General features: G+C 40.0%; 2 protein-coding genes across 3 annotated transcripts in view; both read right to left on the reverse strand.

The window, feature by feature from the left end:
* slc9a1b (solute carrier family 9 member A1b) overlaps positions 1-2046 on the reverse strand; it is a 15801-nt gene extending 13755 nt beyond the window's left edge. The window contains exon 1 of the mRNA XM_016675314.1: positions 1362-2046. Within this exon, the coding sequence (XP_016530800.1) occupies positions 1362-1638 (277 nt within the window). The 5' untranslated portion in view covers positions 1639-2046. The remainder of the gene's footprint in view (positions 1-1361) is intronic.
* Positions 2047-2375: 329 nt separating this feature from the next.
* Positions 2376-16559, reverse strand: cfap69 (cilia and flagella associated protein 69). 2 transcript variants are annotated; one of them, XM_007560028.2, is made up of 24 exons: positions 16226-16559; positions 15754-15813; positions 15616-15681; positions 15402-15511; positions 15258-15334; positions 14121-14219; positions 13714-13866; positions 12824-13001; positions 12504-12627; positions 12382-12430; positions 12183-12292; positions 11749-11965; positions 10990-11115; positions 10801-10916; positions 9964-10082; positions 9045-9319; positions 8822-8959; positions 8436-8512; positions 7792-7989; positions 6992-7078; positions 6833-6910; positions 4802-6164; positions 3873-3940; positions 2376-2944 (listed from the first exon to the last, which is right to left on the reverse strand). In XM_007560028.2, exons 1-22 carry the CDS (start codon positions 16313-16315, stop codon positions 6075-6077), a joined length of 2637 nt encoding a protein of 878 aa, XP_007560090.1. In that variant the 5' UTR covers positions 16316-16559; the 3' UTR covers positions 2376-2944; positions 3873-3940; positions 4802-6074. The 2 variants fall into 2 exon arrangements, with proteins under 2 accessions (XP_007560090.1, XP_016530799.1); XM_016675313.1 differs by having other exon boundaries at positions 10990-11121.
* Positions 16560-16947: the final 388 nt, after the last annotated feature.

Raw genomic sequence — 16947 nt, forward strand, 5'->3', positions numbered from 1 at the left:
ACCAGATTTTTACCAGTGTCTCCCACTAAGGTATTATAAGCCTGGCAGGCCACCAGGCTTAAATTTGTTTATTTTAAATATTTTAGAGATAAACATCAGTAACAATGCTAGCAAAGGTGGGTTAAGCTAGGTTTATATTTAATAAAACATCAATAACTTTCAGCAGACAAATCTATAAAACTGATGTATTTTCTTTGCCTAGGTGGACCTAGCCCCGCCTTTGAGACGCAGCTGAAGATTCAGCAGCTCCCCCTCAGCTCCTTCCGACTAGCCAGCAGTAATTAGCAAACAGCTGGTGGAACTGCTGAGCTCATTATGGGAGCTGCTGGTAAAAACGCTGCTAAAGGGTTAATAAAGGAGCCATGTTGTGATGACTTCTTGGAGGCGGAGTTACAGAAAGAGCAGGAGTTTTTTTTTAAAGAGACAGAGGCCCAATTTCAAGACGTTAAATTACAAAGTCAAAATTATATTTTATATTTTTATAACTGGAGGTAATAGCTACTAGATTATGCTCTGAAATGCCACTATATGCCTGAGAAACAGAATACTGCCCCTTAATAAAAAGATGCATTACCTTTTACTTTCACTGTCTAACATTTAGGGCTGCAACTGAAGGTTATTTTAGTAATCGATTATTCCATCCAATAAATTGGTTGGTTTTATTCATTATATAAACCAATCTGACCCTGTGTGGAAAAGCCTGATGACAGTTGCTTATTAATCAGACGTGGCCTTATTTCAAGTCGACCAGGTATGGAGGAAGCAAAGGAGCCCAGACCATCACACCACCAACACCATGCTTCACCACAATATTCTGGTTCTGGAAGGTTCTGGTTTTGGGAAAATGCATAATTAAACTGGAGCTGCCACTTTCCATCAAATAATTACAGAGATTTCATAAATAATTTATGGGATATATAACAGACAATATAACGCTTTCTTGAAAACCAGCACCTCCAAACCTGCAGCACCTCACTTTGTTGAGCTCAGCCTTGCTGGACTTCTGGTTCTGCTCTGCATCCCCAGAACCAGAACCAAACATGGAGAAGCAGCATTCAGCTTCTATGCACCACAAATCTGGAACAAACTTCCAGAAAACAGAAACTAGGGAAACAGATTCCTTCAGATCAAGGATAACACACCTGATTTTGATTATCAATAACCGGAATATTGATCAATATGTTTGATAAAACTGTTACCTTTGCTACCAGTTTCACTGTGCTTTATTTTTATGGTGCAAAGCACTTTGGACTGTCTTGTTTATAGAAATAACCTTTGACCTCTACCTATTTTTGCAATGTAAGCAGAAGTTTCTTCCTGATAAAGTGAACTTTGTTTAATTGAACGGATCCGTGACTCACCCAGCTTCATGAGCAGCGCCAGCAGGATCCACAGGGAAATCTCAAACGGCATCCGGACATAATCGTAGTTCAACTCGAGGACGGGGAAAGCCTTGTGTTTCGTGGCGTTGTTTCCATGATCCCGGTTTTGGCCGTCACGCTCCCGGTTCAGTTCTGGCCTGGTGTCGTTGCGTCCTGTGGGGACATCTCTGGTCCAGGAAGAACCGCTAAGGATCAGGAGAATCAGGAGGACCGAGCCGAACCGAAACGAAGCGGGACCTGGACCGAGCACGGCCATGTTCGGATGGATCCGGTTCCGATCAGCGGCTGAAAGGAGGCGCGCGCCACGTGGAGACGCAGATGTTGCGCAGAAACTCGGCGGTCATGTTAAAACTGCGCACACCTGCAGAGGAGGACAGGGAGGCGACCGCAGGAAAAAGGTCAGCTGCTCATCATCAGGCACGCGCCTCGGTCACGCGCTCACGCCGCACCTGCGCAGTCTCACCGCACGGGGGCGCAGTTTCCCCAAAGAAACTCCAGCCTGCTCTTCTTTTGTCCGCAACACGGAGCTGAAGCGACACCTGCTGGAGAGGAGTGCTCATGTCTCTCAACATGAAGCCTGTTTAGGTGGTTTTTTGTTTCAATGAGGATTCTTCTGATTAATAAAATGTTTTGATAGAAAAGGGTTAAAATCCGATGGACAAATATTCAAAACTAAAATATTCAAAACTAAATTAAAAAAGCAGAAAAATATATTAATAATTAAGAAAAATAGATAATAGTAAGGAAAATGTTTTTCTGGCTATTTTTGTCATTACATTGCAAACCTCAATTTTCCATTAGCATGAAGTCAAAAAACGCCTTTATTCAAAAAAGAAAAATATATAAATCGATATGATTCTTTAACCATAAAACATTTTTGTTATTTTTGGGGCTCTTCATAATTTTTTAAGCAGAACTAAGGATAAAAATGCTCTTTGGGAGGCAGAAGTTGCTGAGTCTGGAGGAATTATATTAAAAATGAAAGACAAAGCAAACAGTTCAGGAATCTATTTAATATAGGTGTCAAGTGTTTAACAATATGTGGCTGATAAAGTGAGACAACATTGTGCATAAAGTTATTTCTGCAGCGTTTTTGTCATGATCAACAAATGACTAAAGAGGAAGAAAAAGTGACAAACATTTGTGTTAAATATAAATTAATTAATCCTTTTGTCGAACTACAAAAATAACAATTACTTCATGTAAAATCTTCTAATTTTCTAATGAAATTAATACTGAATTAAAGGAAAACCCCTGTTCGCGTCTTTAACTCGCCACCTCATCTCACCTGCAGACAAAACTTCACATTTTCCTTTGGACAAACTTTAATTCTCCTTTTCCAAACACCTGAAACTCCTCAGAATCAAACACGAACCGTCTCCGACATCCCAAGACATTCAGTCACATTTCCAAAGAGCTCCTCAGTGACGTTTCTCACGACTCCCCGCCATCTGCCTGGCGCTGTACAGAGACACTCCCATCCCCAGGGTGGCCATCGTCATGGCGACAGGCTCCATGATGCTGCTGTATGGCTGGACCCGAACCTCGCCAGACATCTGCCTCTGCAGCAGGGACGGACAGGCAGGAGGAAAATATTTTCCATGGGTCGTTTTCATCAAAGCAAAGAAGAAATGTTAATTTGTGAATGTTTTCACACCAGAACGCAACATGAACAGAAACACGTGTTTGTGTTTTTATCAGATTTATCACCCAGCTGACCTGAGATGAGCCCCACAGCTCTACATGAAATATTAATGCACAAACTTTCCGTCTCGCCATCTTCAGTCCAACGTGTCCATTAAAGATTCATTCCTTCAGGACTGAAGCTCAGTGAGGGTCAGGCCTCATATCAGCAGATTCAGTTCTGCTTTCTCTGAAAGCTACCAGTAAAGGTGATGCACATTTCCACCGTTATCCAGAACACCAGGGCTGCTTGTCCACATAACTAGTTTTTATGTTGATTGTTGGCTAGAGGGTTGATTGAGTCATCAGGGTTTTGGTCAGTAGTTTGATTAATTTAGTTTGCTAGTCAGATGGTTGATCCATCACTTGGTTGCTAAGTTGATTAACTTGGCTTAGGATTGATTTGGTTTGGTTGGATGTTCGTTTAGGTTGCCAGCTTTGCTTGGGGATAACTTGAGTTGATTGTTGTTAGTTGGTACAGTAGTCAGGTTTATGTCAGTAGTTTGCTTAATCAAGTTGGTCATATGTTTGGTTGGTTATTTAGTTGGTTAATAGGGTTGGTTAAGTGGCTGGCCAATCAGATGGCTGATCAGTTGGTTAGCTTGGCTTAGAGCTGGTTTGGTTTGAGGAGGACGCTCGGTCATTTGGCTGATTTGATTGGTTAATTGGTTGGTGAGTCGGTTTGTTTTTCAGTTGGTTTGTTGAGCTTTTAGCTGAGTGAATTAAAGACTTTAGACTGTATTCAGAGACTATTTAAAGGAACAGTGACATCATGCTTAAATCGCCTCGTCTGTACCGAACTCTCACCTGGAGGAGTCGGAAGTATCCTGGAGTCAGCCTTCCCAATCTGAACATCACTCCTGCCGCTGGAGCCGCTGACGAGATTAAAAAACGAGAACTGAGCGTCAATCAGTCTCACAGCAACCTGAAAGTTTCAGGGAACATCAGGAGAAACTTTGCTTTTTAAGGAGCTCTGAGAGAATCACAACAACTCAGCACCAGATTTTGGTTTTGGATGATTTCTAAAATTACTCTGTACTTTAAAACCAGAAAAATAAACATTATTGAATTAATTGTTGTGATTTTTCTTCAGCCCTTAAATATTTAATGGACAAAACAAACATTATGTTAATAGTTTAATAAAGATTAAAATAAACCAAACCCCATGGACAATCCCATCCTTGGACAAAGGAAACATTTATTAACAATAATAATCAGCATCATAACTAGGCCTGTTGCAATAAATCAATAAATTCCGTGATAAATTAAAACAAGATGCATAATTTCTATTTTTATTTTTCGACCAATAACTGGTTATAATTCTTCTGTCTGGTGTTTTAGTCTCAACTGAACCTTTTTAAGGACAGTTTTGTTTGCAGAGACTTTATAACTCTTTTTATTTTTTTTGTTTCTGTTGTTTTGTTTATTTATTTATTGAAAATGTTTTCCAGTTTCAGTATTAAATGTTCATTACAAATTAAAGTTTGTTGAACTTTGAGATTGTGTTCTTGCATTATTATGCTATTATATTACTGGAAAATGGTAACAAAACAATATTATCATTTATCGCAACAACTTGTGGGATAATTTATCTTTCAGAAAAATGTGTTATCATGACAGGCCTAATCATAACCATCAAGTAACTAAAACATGTTTATAGTTGCTGTTTGTCCCTCAGAGTCATTCTACAGCATCAGCAGTCAGTCCTTCTTTAGGTAAAACAAAATGTTTCTCACAGTTTCCAGGAGTGAGTCGGTCCAGCAGCGATCCGCTTCACGGCCGGCTGAGCTGACCAGGCTCCTGCATGTCCCGGATCTTTTGTCTGAAGCTTCGTAAAACGTCACGGATGATTCGGCCGTCCAGACGGTAATGATGGGAGCAGCGAGAGAAAAGTGGCTCTGTGCAGCTTGCTGCACGCTTGAAGGAACATTTGTGTTGATGCATTGCAGTGACTTATGTAACCTGAAAACACTGAGCATGAAACCCTGGAAAAGTCCCAATTTAGAGCAAAAACTCCTTTAAGCTTTCCTTTAATGAGAAGCTGCTGCTGGACAAGTTCAGATTTTATTTTTGTTTTGGATTATTCTGGGGTTCCATAAGGCCTCTGCTGTCATTACATAAAGATGTTAAAAATTCATAACACAGTTCTTACTGTAGGTTGTTGTTGACAACAGATCTGAAGACAATACTTTAATGTAAAAAAGATTATTATAATCAGAACAAGATGAAAACACACTTGGTTGAGTCTTTTCCTGCAGCTGTGTGCAGTTACCACTGCTGACCAATAAGGAGATGGTTAGAGCTGAATAAACCTTCAGGAATCAGCATAACATCTCAACAATGACAGAAACTCTGGAGGTAAATTCAATCAGCAGTTTGCTCCGTTTGCTGCACATTTCTGCCCTGGATTCACAAGCAGAAAGTATTAAAAACATGCAAACATAAAAGCACCAGAAAAACACACAAAAAGAGCTTCAGTTCCCAACAAGATCAAGACTAGTAGAGCTACAAAATGTTCAGGAAAAGGGTTTTTAAATCAGTATTTTTAAATGCACAATTCAAATTCTTCATTAATTGATTTAATTAACTGTAAAACTGTAATCCAGATGACTTTTCATCCTCCACCTGATTTGATTATAAATGTTTTTGCAAACTTCCAGACAGACATCATTGGAAGAAAAGATTGATTCAACCTTCGTTAGCATAAATTAGGCTTGAAACTCGTGTTTATCACAGAAGTATCTTGGTGAAGCCTGCATGTGTTCGACCAGACTATAAGGAAGAGACTGTGCAGACTGAGTGACATCACGTCTGTATTTTCTGCTCATTGTCTTACAGAAGAAGCCACACACAGAAAATGCAAGAGGTTTATTGCAGAAAATGTTGTTCTCTCAGTTTTGATCCTCAGAGAACTGCAGGAGCATTCAGAGCTGCTGGAGAATAAAAGTCTGACGTTGATCCAGGAGTCTTGGTACCGTCAGTTCTGGGCTCTTCTTCAGTCCGTTTGGCTCAGATTACGGTTCTGGCGAGCGACACTTCGACCCCTGAAGGCCCCGGCTCCCCGGTGGTCTTCATTGCCATGATGTGGGTGATGAAATTCTGAAACACAAGCAGCATTACCGATGGTAAGAAATCAGACCTAATTCACACAGATCCACATGTAAAAGTGACCAAATAAAAGGTTTTTAGGTTCTGCAGAAATGTCCGTTTGATTCGACAGAAGACCGTGAAGTCTTGGGGATGAAACGTTTATTAGTCAACACACAAATCCTTCTGGTTTCCATGGAGATCCCGTCTTAACACGGCTCTATTGCTTTAGCTAAAGTCAACCTAAGAGGTTACTTTCTGCAGCATTCCAGGAATACGGCGATACTTTCCAGTGACATCCCACAAACTTTCATAAAACTTTGTGGTACTACTTCAGGAACCTGGAGATGAGTCACTTTTAATATTGGGGCATTTTGGGGATCTGGTTGTATTGGCAGGTGACGTATGACATGCTGCTTCCCTGAAACTTACCATGAAATTTCCCCGACACTAAAAGTTGCCTTCCTTGAAATTCCAGCAACATTCCCAGACTGAAAAACTTAATTTCCTGGAACTTACCCAGAACTCTGCAGAACTTTTCCAGGAAAACAGCCAGAAGGTTCAAGGAAAGTTCCAGGAAAGTACCTTTTTAGGTCATGGAGTGTAGATTTGTCCTATGCCATCTGGTTGAGTGTTTAGTTTGACAGAAACCAGAGGAAAGCAGAGTGTTGGTGTGAGACCTTTGGAGGTCGATCACCAGGAGCTTCTTTAGGCTTCAGTTTGGATTTCAGGTGTTTCTTCCTCCGAGCTTTTTCCTCCTGCAGTTAAACCACGAGACGAAGGAAACGGTTAACTATCGCTGAGCCTGGCAGTAATTTCAGCTGTTAATTGGAAAAAACCTTCAGGATGTTGTAGTTTGAAGTTCTGGCGACGTAATTCTCCCAGGATTTGGCAGCGAGGTCCTCCTGTGTCCGGTGGGATTTCATCTGAAATAAAAAAAACAAAAACTCATCTGAGTTCATGAAAATGAAGACAGAACAGGAATATTCACCTAAACCTCTCTACACGCTCCAGAAGAAAGCTTTCCAGATTATAACTGATTATTTTCATCCAACTAATGAAATATTTCTCACTTTGCACACTTTAAACTTTTATGACTTAATGGAGCTCAGAACAGCATCGACTACGCAGAAAACCAATAATAAACTCCTTTAAAGGTGCAGTTCAGACATATTTAAACAAAAAGTCAGAATGGTGTTAAAAACCATTGTACCTCAGTTGGGAGGATTCAGGTGCAGAATAATTGTTATGCAGTTAAAACCGTTTGTAACTCTTTAATTAAAAACGTGAAGAAAATCTTTTGCTAAACATAAAAAGTTTGATTGTTTCCTTTTGTGAGTTTGTCTACAGACTCAGCTGAAATTCCTTCATAAGCTTTAGAAAAACACAGAAAGCTTCAGCTGCCTCCATTTTGACGATGCTTTATAACACAGTGAAGGTTTAATGAGCTGAACTTTCTTCAGACGACGCTTTGACAGGAATTTAAATATTGTTTATCATTTCTGTATTGTTTTGTCTTGTGATTTTTTCAGTATTTTTTGATTTGTGTATGGGACGGTGAAAATGTCTGAAAATAAAACAAAGCACAGGAAGCGTGGTGAAGGCCGTTTCTGGCGGATTTGACATGAACTCTCAGCACCTCTGCGTAGATGCGGATTTCCTCCTTGATCTCCTGCTGCTTCTGCTCCTCCAGGATGCGGATCTGCTCCTCCTTGACGCTCTGCGCTTTTCCCATCAACGTCATGGAAATGGAGTGCAGCGCCTTTTCGTCAGAGGTGACCGGCTTCACGTCGTCCAGACTCAGTTCGCTCCTGATCTCGTTCCAAACCTCGCAGACCTGCAGAGAAGCTCAAAACTTTCTCACAGAGGAAACGACTCAACTGGAGACGTTCTGAACATTTTCCTGATTTCGGGTTTCACAGAAACAGTTTCATGATCCTTGACTTTAAGCAGAAAAAAACCTTTTATTTATTACATTTTCTGTAAATTCATCCATATGTGAGTTTAGGACAGGCTTTTTAAGGTGGCTCAAAAAAGCTCAAAGATGACTTCATAAACTGGCAGATTATTTCACTTATGAAAAGGGAAACATATCTTGTCAAAAGTGAAATAACCTGCCAGTTTTTATCAATTTTAAGGATTTTTTTTTACTCAAAACAAGCTCCTATTTGCTGAAAAGTTACTTGCAGGTTAGTCTTGTGTTATTTCAAGTAGTCAGATATCTGCAGTAGAAAGTAGACATAGATACAGTATGAAACCCTTTAATTTGAAAACTGTTGTCACCTTGAAGTCCAGGTATCTCATGACGATGCCCAGAGTCACATGATCTTCCACCGACAGACCAGGAAGATCCTGGAAACCTGGAGCCCAAACATGGAGTCCATCCTGCTCATTAAACCAAATACTAATGCAAACATTAACAAAAAGTAGGAACAAACAAAAATTAACGCTCCACTGTAGAAAATAAAATTGTTCTGCAGTTCAAAAGCTACAAACAAAACTTAAATATTTGCTTCTTAATACAAAAATCAGCAGAAAACAGTTTTTTTCCAGTAGATCTTGTGGGAAAATGAAGAAAGCTCATTGGTTCTTGTTGCTTTTGTGGCTATAGACAGATTTTTTTTCTGGACAGCCCTACTTTCTCTGTTTTGCTCCTGTTTCTCGCTCACCCAGCCTGGACAGCAGCAGGTAAATCTTCCCTCGCAGGTTCTCCATTGTTTCCAGCACGGCTGCAGACGGCGCATTGGCCGAAAACGACAGGTTGCTGATCTTGTCCTGGAAACGGGTCAGAAGTGGCTTCTCCGGATCTTTAGGGCAAAAACAAAACATCCAACCTGACAGATAATCTTTGAGATGAATCTGGTCCTCCCAGTGGATCAGTCTCAGTCTGACCTGCAATTCCTCCGTTTTCGTCCCGCAGGACGCCCAGCTCCTCCTCCTGGTCCCTCCAGAGCTGCAGCAGGACGCTGGGGGCCGAGCGGCCGTCGGCGTCCCTCCAGTCCAGGATCAGCGGCCGGGTGTCGGGGTTGTTGAACAGGTCCAGCAGGATGGAGAGGATGATGCCGTGCATACACCTGGGGCTGGAGCGGAGCAAATCCAGCAGCAGGCCGGCGCCGTCCTTCCATAGAAACTGGTTTTCTGTGATGCAGCAGCCGACGATGCAGGACCTGGAGGGACGAACGGAAACTCTGCCATCGGTTCACCCGGCTCAGCTTTTCTGACAACAGGCTCCAGAATGAGCCTTTCACTGGCAGCAATACACCTAAACACATTCAGCTGCTTTTCAGAACAAGAATGTTGAATTTAATTAACCTAATTACATAACAAACCTGGTGGTGGCAGTGCCATGCTGTGGGAGTGACACACTGCAAAAACACAAAATCTTACCAAGTATTTTTGGTCCAGTTTTTATCACAAATATCTTAGTACACTTGAAATAAGATAAAACTAACAAACACGTAAGTTTTGAGCAAGATGTAAGAGATTGTTCTGAGTCAACAATTCCTGAATATTGACAAAAAAGTTCAGAACTTTTTATTGATGAAAAAGTTCTAGTTCCTCTAGTTCCTCTTGCAGGTTATTTCACTCATAATGAAACAATTTTAAATGTTACTTGGAGAACATCCTCCAAAACTACAGTAACCTCTGCAGCTCAACGTCTGTTTTTCAGACTAGTTTTTAAATAAACAGAAGAATTTCCTTATTTTTTTTCTTGGGAAACATGTTCTTAGTTAACCCCTTCATGGCCAGTGTGGGTAAACCTCCAGAACTGTAACGGTTTCCTGTATTGACGCGGTTTGGTTGGACTGACCACACGCAGTCGATGGTGGAGATCAGCAGCTTGTTGTGTCCCAAACCGTGGTAGAAGTTCTCCGAACCTTTCTTCAGGAAATGTACGACCATTTCCACTCCCTCTGACCCAAACAGCTCCTGGAAGACAGCAAAACATCCACGTTTAAACTTATTAACTCTCTGCTATTCGAGCTAAAGCCATCAGACAGCAGCTGCTTGTGTTGACTGTGAATTACGACGTGTTGGACCTACAGTTATGGAGTTGGCTATTTTTTCAGATTTTATTTTTACAATAGATTTTACCTTTCATTTCCTTTCATTGTTTTTGTTTGTTTAGTTCCAAGGGAATATTCCCTCTTAAAATTAGATATGCATAGTACACAAAATTGGACTTTACATTGAAATGTATACAATTGAACTGCTTATGTTTTATTTATGTTGGATTTTAAGTTTCTTTTAAATAAATGTAATCTACTGGCTTTAATTTCCTTCCTTAGGTTATTCCATAGGTTTACGCCACACCTTGATAATTATAATAACTTTATTTATGAAGCTCTTTTAAGCAAAGTGCTGGACAAGAAGACAAAAAACTGAAGTAAAACAGTTTAAAAACAGATAAAATAGCAGTAATAGGTAGAACAGTAAGGCACCAAATGAAAGGGTTTTAACTCAGCTTTAAAAACCTTCACACCTTGTAATGCACATCTGTCTATCTTGTTTTTTTTTAATTAAATTCCCATCTTTAATTTTATGCTCCTTTTCTTTCCTGTTGATGTTTAGCATAGCACATATATTAGCTTTTCTTCATGTTTTGCTTGTATTAAGAGTGTAATCTTTTGAAGGAAGAGCTTTTTGCCTTTCTGTGCAGGTCGGTCTCACACAGCGCTGACAGGATCAGCTGGATGTTCGACATCATCTCTATGGTTACCGCATCGCCCTCGTCACAAACGTCTTCCAGCTGGATTATAATCCCTGGGAGGGAGACACACCTCACTGCTCTAGCCGTTCACGGCGGCCATTTTGCTGCGGTTGAAGCGGGCGTCACCTAGAAGCTGGTGGATGGCTCCCTGGTCGCTGAGGTCCTGGTTGACGGACTGTTCCCCCAGAGACGTGACGGCGCGCAGGACTCTGATGCAGCGCTGCATCTGCAGCTTCCGCCTGTCTCTGGCATCTGAAGCCAAGAGCAGAACAAAAACGTTCAATCTGAAAGCTGCAGACGGCAAAAATGATCTGCTTCCATTTCCACGGCCAGATTTATAAGGAACAGTTTTAGTGCCCAATACATGACTGAAAAAATATTCCGCTAATGCAAAAATACAAAATGCTACCAAGTGGTTTTGTTTAGTTTCAACATCTTAGCACATTTGAAATAAGACAAAATAACTTAAAAGTAGCTTTTCAGCTAAATGTGGAGCTTGTTTTAAGTAAACAAACCTTTAATATTAATAAAAAATTCTAGTTCCAAAATATTTTTCATGTTATAAATGAAATATAACACTATCAATCATCATTAGCAATATTGACTCTAAAAAAACCTCATATTACTTGCTGAAAAGTTATTTGTAAGTTAGTTTTATTTTATTTCAAGTGCACTAAGAGCTAAATAAAAAAAGATAATATTTTGTGTTTCTGCAGTGTTAATAGTCGTCCTAAACATAACCGGGTAAAAACTGATGATGGAAGGTTTCATGCGTCCCTGCGCTCCATGTTTCCAAAAAACAGATACGAAAACATCATAATTTTCAAACAGGTGAGGATTCATAAAAATCGTGGTCCTGGGCTCCTGCCGTAACGCGCAGCGTACCGCAGCACCAGTCGAGCAGCAGCAGCAGGTGCGTGTTTCCCTGGCAGCCCATGTAGTCTTGCAGCATGACCGGCGCGATGCTGGCCAGCGTCTCCAGCGCCTGCAGCTGCAGTTCCTCCTGCTGGCTCAGGATGGCGCTCTGAGGCAAAGACGGCTGCTTCTTAGGCGGAGCCACGAACCGCAGCAGGCTTACCATGACCAGCTCCTCTCTGAAAAGCTGATGGAAAACAGAAAATTCACTCAATTTCCCAGAGTCAACATGTTAGAGTTAGTATGGCAAGCCATTTTAACATAAACTCTGTTTCCTCTGACCATCTGTAAAAACATTACAGATATCTAAATATTAGTTTTGTCTACACACAACTACATTCTGACTGTCCTGAATGCGGTGAAGCTGATTTTATGCTAAAACAGCCTGCCGTAGTGTGACTGACCTGTGCAGCAGCAACATTTCTGGACAACAAAATCAGCAGATTCAGCAGCAGCTTCTTCATCTTCAGGTCTTCTTTGCTGTGGGTGAGTTTCTGCGCTGAAGAGATCTCCACTTGAAATAAAAAGACATTTTTATTCTTCTCAAAATCACATTTAATGACTTTGTAAGACAAAACTAACTGGGAGGAGAAAGTGTCTCACATTCCGGAAGTGTGATGTAGCCCAGCAGCTGTTTGGCAAATAAGCTCTCCTGCAGATCAGAAAGAGGTTTTCAGCAGGACACTGGTCTACGGAAGAGATTTATTTAAACCGGTCGTACTCACGATGAGCGGACAGTTTGGATTTTCTGCGATGAGAGTCGTGAACACCAGCAGGTAGTTCCTGAGCTGCAGGTCAAAGCCCTGGGATGTGAGCGCCAGGACGGACGAAAACGCTTCCTTCAGAGACCTGGAACGCATGGACCAAGACACGCTACGGCAGGCCGTTTCGAATGGTAATTCAAAATATCTGCTTTTATGTTCTGACTAGTAGATTTTGACGAAATATGGGACGACTTCATGTAAATGCGCTGAAGTGCGATTTAATGCTAAAGTGGCCTGCCGTAGAGACGCTGTTTCACGGTGTGAGAGCATGCGACGCCTACACCACGCAGTCGAGGCTGCAGAGCTGAGCCACGGCGTCCTCCCGGCCGCTGCTGTCCAGCAGGATCCAGAGGATCTCCGAGCAGCAGGACAGGAACCGGCCCGGCGGGTCGGCGCTGTTCATGTGCAGACACACGGTCCCCGCTGCTCCTGCGTCCAGCATCGACCTGCAGTTCAGGTCTGCAGAACGGTCAGAAAAACTGATGAAGAGACGGCCATGGAGAATCACAGTTTCTTGTCCTGAATCAATTCAAAATGCTCAAAAAACTGATTCAGCTTGATTTGTTTGTAATATATTTTGAATAAATCTTTGATATATTTTTTTATTTAAGAAAAATCCAGGCTAAACCTCATTAGCCCGGATTGGCTAATGAGATTAATTTTATGAGGTTACAGAATTTTATGCACCAATGGATTTTTGTTTAAATATAAACTGAAGAAATTTGATACTGGACCTTACAGAATAGTTTAAATATATTGTTTACACTCTTTTCCTTTCATCAGTAGGCCTGTTGCAATAATCGATATATCAATTAATCGCATGGTAAAGTAAAACAAGCTCAATATTTAATTGTTTTTTTAAATTATCTTCCAGTTCCAGTGTTAAATGTTAATTAGAGTTTAAAGTTTATTAGTATCTGAGAATGAGTTCTTGCATTATTATGACATTACCCTTTAAAATGGTCTCAAAACAACGTTATTGTTTATCGCAATAACTTCTGGGACAATTTATCGTCCGGAATAATTTATCATGGTGAGTCACATAATTTAAACTGAACCGTTTGAATGAAAACGTTGGTTTCTGAATTAAAACTCGTTTCTGAGCGGATTAGACTCGGAGAGATTTGCGTCTTTTTCTTCCTCCCTGCCTGCAGAGGGCAGTGTTCATCACCAGAGAAGCTGCAGAGGAGCTGCAGGGTTTCCAGCAGCTGCAGCTTGATGAACGACTGGTTCTGCAGCGCGTCAATGGACTCAACCAGCAACTTGGGAAGGTCGCTGCGCTCCACCAGCTGCAGCCGGTAGAAAGGAGAGATGGTCTGGATATCTGAGCAGAACAACACGGGAAATGATAAACATTAGGGCTGAGACAATTAATCAGAATAATCGGGATTCATCGATTATTTAAATGTTAGCTGGAGAGAAATGCTGCCTGAGAAATGCTTGACACCGGCTGGTGAAAAATGTTTGGAGTAAAATGTGAAAACAACCTGAGGTCAAAGTTAATCAGATTCAGCTGTCAGAGCCTTCAGGTTCATTTTGAAGCTCCTTCCTGCAGCTGCATCGAGACGTTGGCTTTACCTTCAGGCTGATCCTTGGACGCCTCCAAGCTGAAAAACGACTGGACCGTTTCCACGACGCCCTCCTGAATGTCAGGGTTCGGGATCTTCATCAGACGACCTGCAGACAGACGCATGAGCTGCTGCTGCTCCTCATCATCACCGCACTTACACTGCCCTAAACTCAACAACTGACCAAGTGTTTCAGTCTGTTTTTAGAGTAAATATCTTATTACACTCAAAATGAGACAAAACTAAATTATACGTAACTTTTCAACAGCATACACGAGCTTATTTTAAGTCAAAAATCTCTTAACATTGGTGAAAAAGTTCTAATTCCATTGGCAGATTATTTTACTCATAACAAAAAAGTAAAATAAAAAATCTGCCAATAGAACTGGTAGCTGTGTTTTTATAAGTATTATGGAGTTATTTACTTAAAATATGCTCACATATTTTGCTAAATAATTACTTTGTTAGTTTTGTCATATTTTAAGAATACTGAAGTATTTGTACTACACCAAAATATTGATATTTTGTGTTTTTCAGTGCATCTATTTGTTATGTGTCAATCCATATTATAAAAACTATATTTTTTTATATTTATAGTTTTAATTCATTTCTAGCCTTTTTAAAATATTTTTATTTTTTTAATCAAACTTGACAAATATGTTTTAAGCTTTTAATTTTTATTCCATTTATTTTACTTTCTGATTGCTTTAATTAAGACATTTAGTTATTTATAAATAAAATATATTTTATCTATAAATACATAAATTATATTTGACTAAATTTTTATGTATTTATATTTAATTTTCAGTAATTTTGATTTATTTTTTATTTTTCCACTGGTATTTTAATCATTTGAACTCAACTCTTTCAGGCTGGAAAGCCTCCTCACCATCACCCTAATCTTTAACTTCCTCCAGGATTCAGGCCACAACTTCAACATTTGAGTTAGTAAAACTAAAAAATTGCTACTACAGTATATTTTAACCGAGTAATGTGTAGCAGTGTGGATCTACAGCATTAATGCTCTTTTCTAGCTTTTTTATTAACTTTAAATGTGGAGAAGCAGCCGGTTTACCTCTCACATAACTAGGAAATGAGTTAAAAACCAGATAAACGTGTAAATCTGTTGAAACAGTGGCGTATGTACCCAAGCAGGAGAGGAAGTTTATGGCGTCCTGAGCGTAGATCAGGTCATCGGACGCTTTGCCCTTCAGGAAAGGAATCCTGAGCAGAAAACAGAGATGCTGCTGATGCAGAAACTGATAAAAATTCACATTTCTGAGTTTCCTACCTGCTGATTTTCAGAATTTCGCACAGAAACGGTGCATATTTGGGACGCTCGATCACTTTCTCACCACAGATGTTGATTATCTTGGCTATATCTGCAAGCTCTCTCAAATGCTGAACATACTTTAAGAAGATTTAACGTGCAGGAAAGAAAAATAAAATGTTAACTTTCCATCACGACACAAGAGGAAAGCATGATAATCCAGGATGGAGGATACAAAGCCGGACTTGTTCCTCTTCAGGAGCTTCCTCAGGACAAACAGGTGCCTCTCCGTCAGGTTCGTCTGCAGGACAAAACAGATGATTAGATGCAGAAGCGCAACTTTGCTGAAAGAAAAGTGAAAAATGTAACTGACCGTCAGAGGATCCTCAAGAAGATTAAGAATCTTCACGAGGTCCAGACATTTTGGAGTGGGCTGTAGAAAAATCAGCAGGGAAAATTTGATCTGAAACATCCCATTGGTTTAAAACTACCAAAGTGTGTTGAGTAATAGGAATTATGTGGTTGATTAAAAAAAATACTAGATAATAATCATCAACCTTTTTAGAGGATACGCTTTATTTTCTTGTTACAAACAAAATAATAGATGTCATCATCAAAATACTAATAAATTTCATATTAAATCAACTGGAAATTTTCGCATTTTATATTTTAAAAATGTGTTCTCAAACACCACAATTGCTGCTATGGTCCTTGTACTGGATCATTTTTAAAATAATTTCTTCAGGGTTTTAGATATTATTTATACAGTTTCTTCCTTTTTTTAACTGTATCTATACCATGAAACGAGTCTTTCTTTCTGACAATGCAAAATGAAGACTCTTTACCTCCTGGACGTTTTTAATCTTAGTGGATGCACTCAGATTTATCCTGGAAATTCCCGTATTCCCCCGGCTCACAGTTTGTCTCAAATCCATCCCGGGACAGAGGAGCAGCTTCCGCTTATTGCTACAAAACAGTCGGTTACCCAAAACTTTGCTGAAAAACTCTTTTCATTCACCTTTAAAACGCCGCGTATGGCGGCTAGGAAACTATTTTCTAATTGAAATAAAACCGTAACGTAAAATTTGGTTGTTTCTGACAGTAAATATCCGGTAAAAATAGTAAAAACATTTCGGTTCTAATCATAGTCCAAGAAGTAGGCGACGCACACTGCTGGTTGCTATGGTTACTTTGTTAAAAAGCGACGGAAAGCTGCCTGAGGGATGGTGCGTTCAATTTAGCTTGAAAGGTCGAAATTCTTGGATTAAACTCAGGTAAAATCATCATAATAAAACATAAGAAAGACGAAATCAAAACTGGAGAGCCAGAATTTTATCCGCTATCTGGATATCGGTGTTCTGTAAAGTTTCGGAGTCTAAGAAATAGCACTAATAAGTCATTGTTTGCTCACCTAAAGTTTAATATCGCTTTAATTTAATTTTACAAAGGCCTATAGAATCATATTCTCTTACATCAAATATCTTAAATATCAGAACTTATGAAAATGTTCTAGAAATAAATTGTGAATGGATTGTACAGGTAATCGGTTTGGCTTTTCGTTGTTTTC

Source organism: Poecilia formosa, unplaced genomic scaffold (assembly GCF_000485575.1).
Source record: "Poecilia formosa unplaced genomic scaffold, Poecilia_formosa-5.1.2 Scaffold112, whole genome shotgun sequence".
Classification (NCBI taxonomy): domain Eukaryota; kingdom Metazoa; phylum Chordata; class Actinopteri; order Cyprinodontiformes; family Poeciliidae; genus Poecilia; species Poecilia formosa.

Bases quoted from the DNA above. Each gene is read 5' to 3' on its own strand.
- cfap69 (XM_016675313.1), bottom strand. From the start codon at position 16,315: ATGGATTTGAGACAAACTGTGAGCCGGGGGAATACGGGAATTTCCAGG. The intron at 8,960-9,044 runs GTCAGACTGAGA...TTTGCCCTAAAG, and splicing joins CGAAAACGGAGGAATTGCAG to ATCCGGAGAAGCCACTTCTG. The intron at 6,911-6,991 runs GTTTTTTCCAAT...GTTTAACTGCAG, and splicing joins CAAACTACAACATCCTGAAG to GAGGAAAAAGCTCGGAGGAA.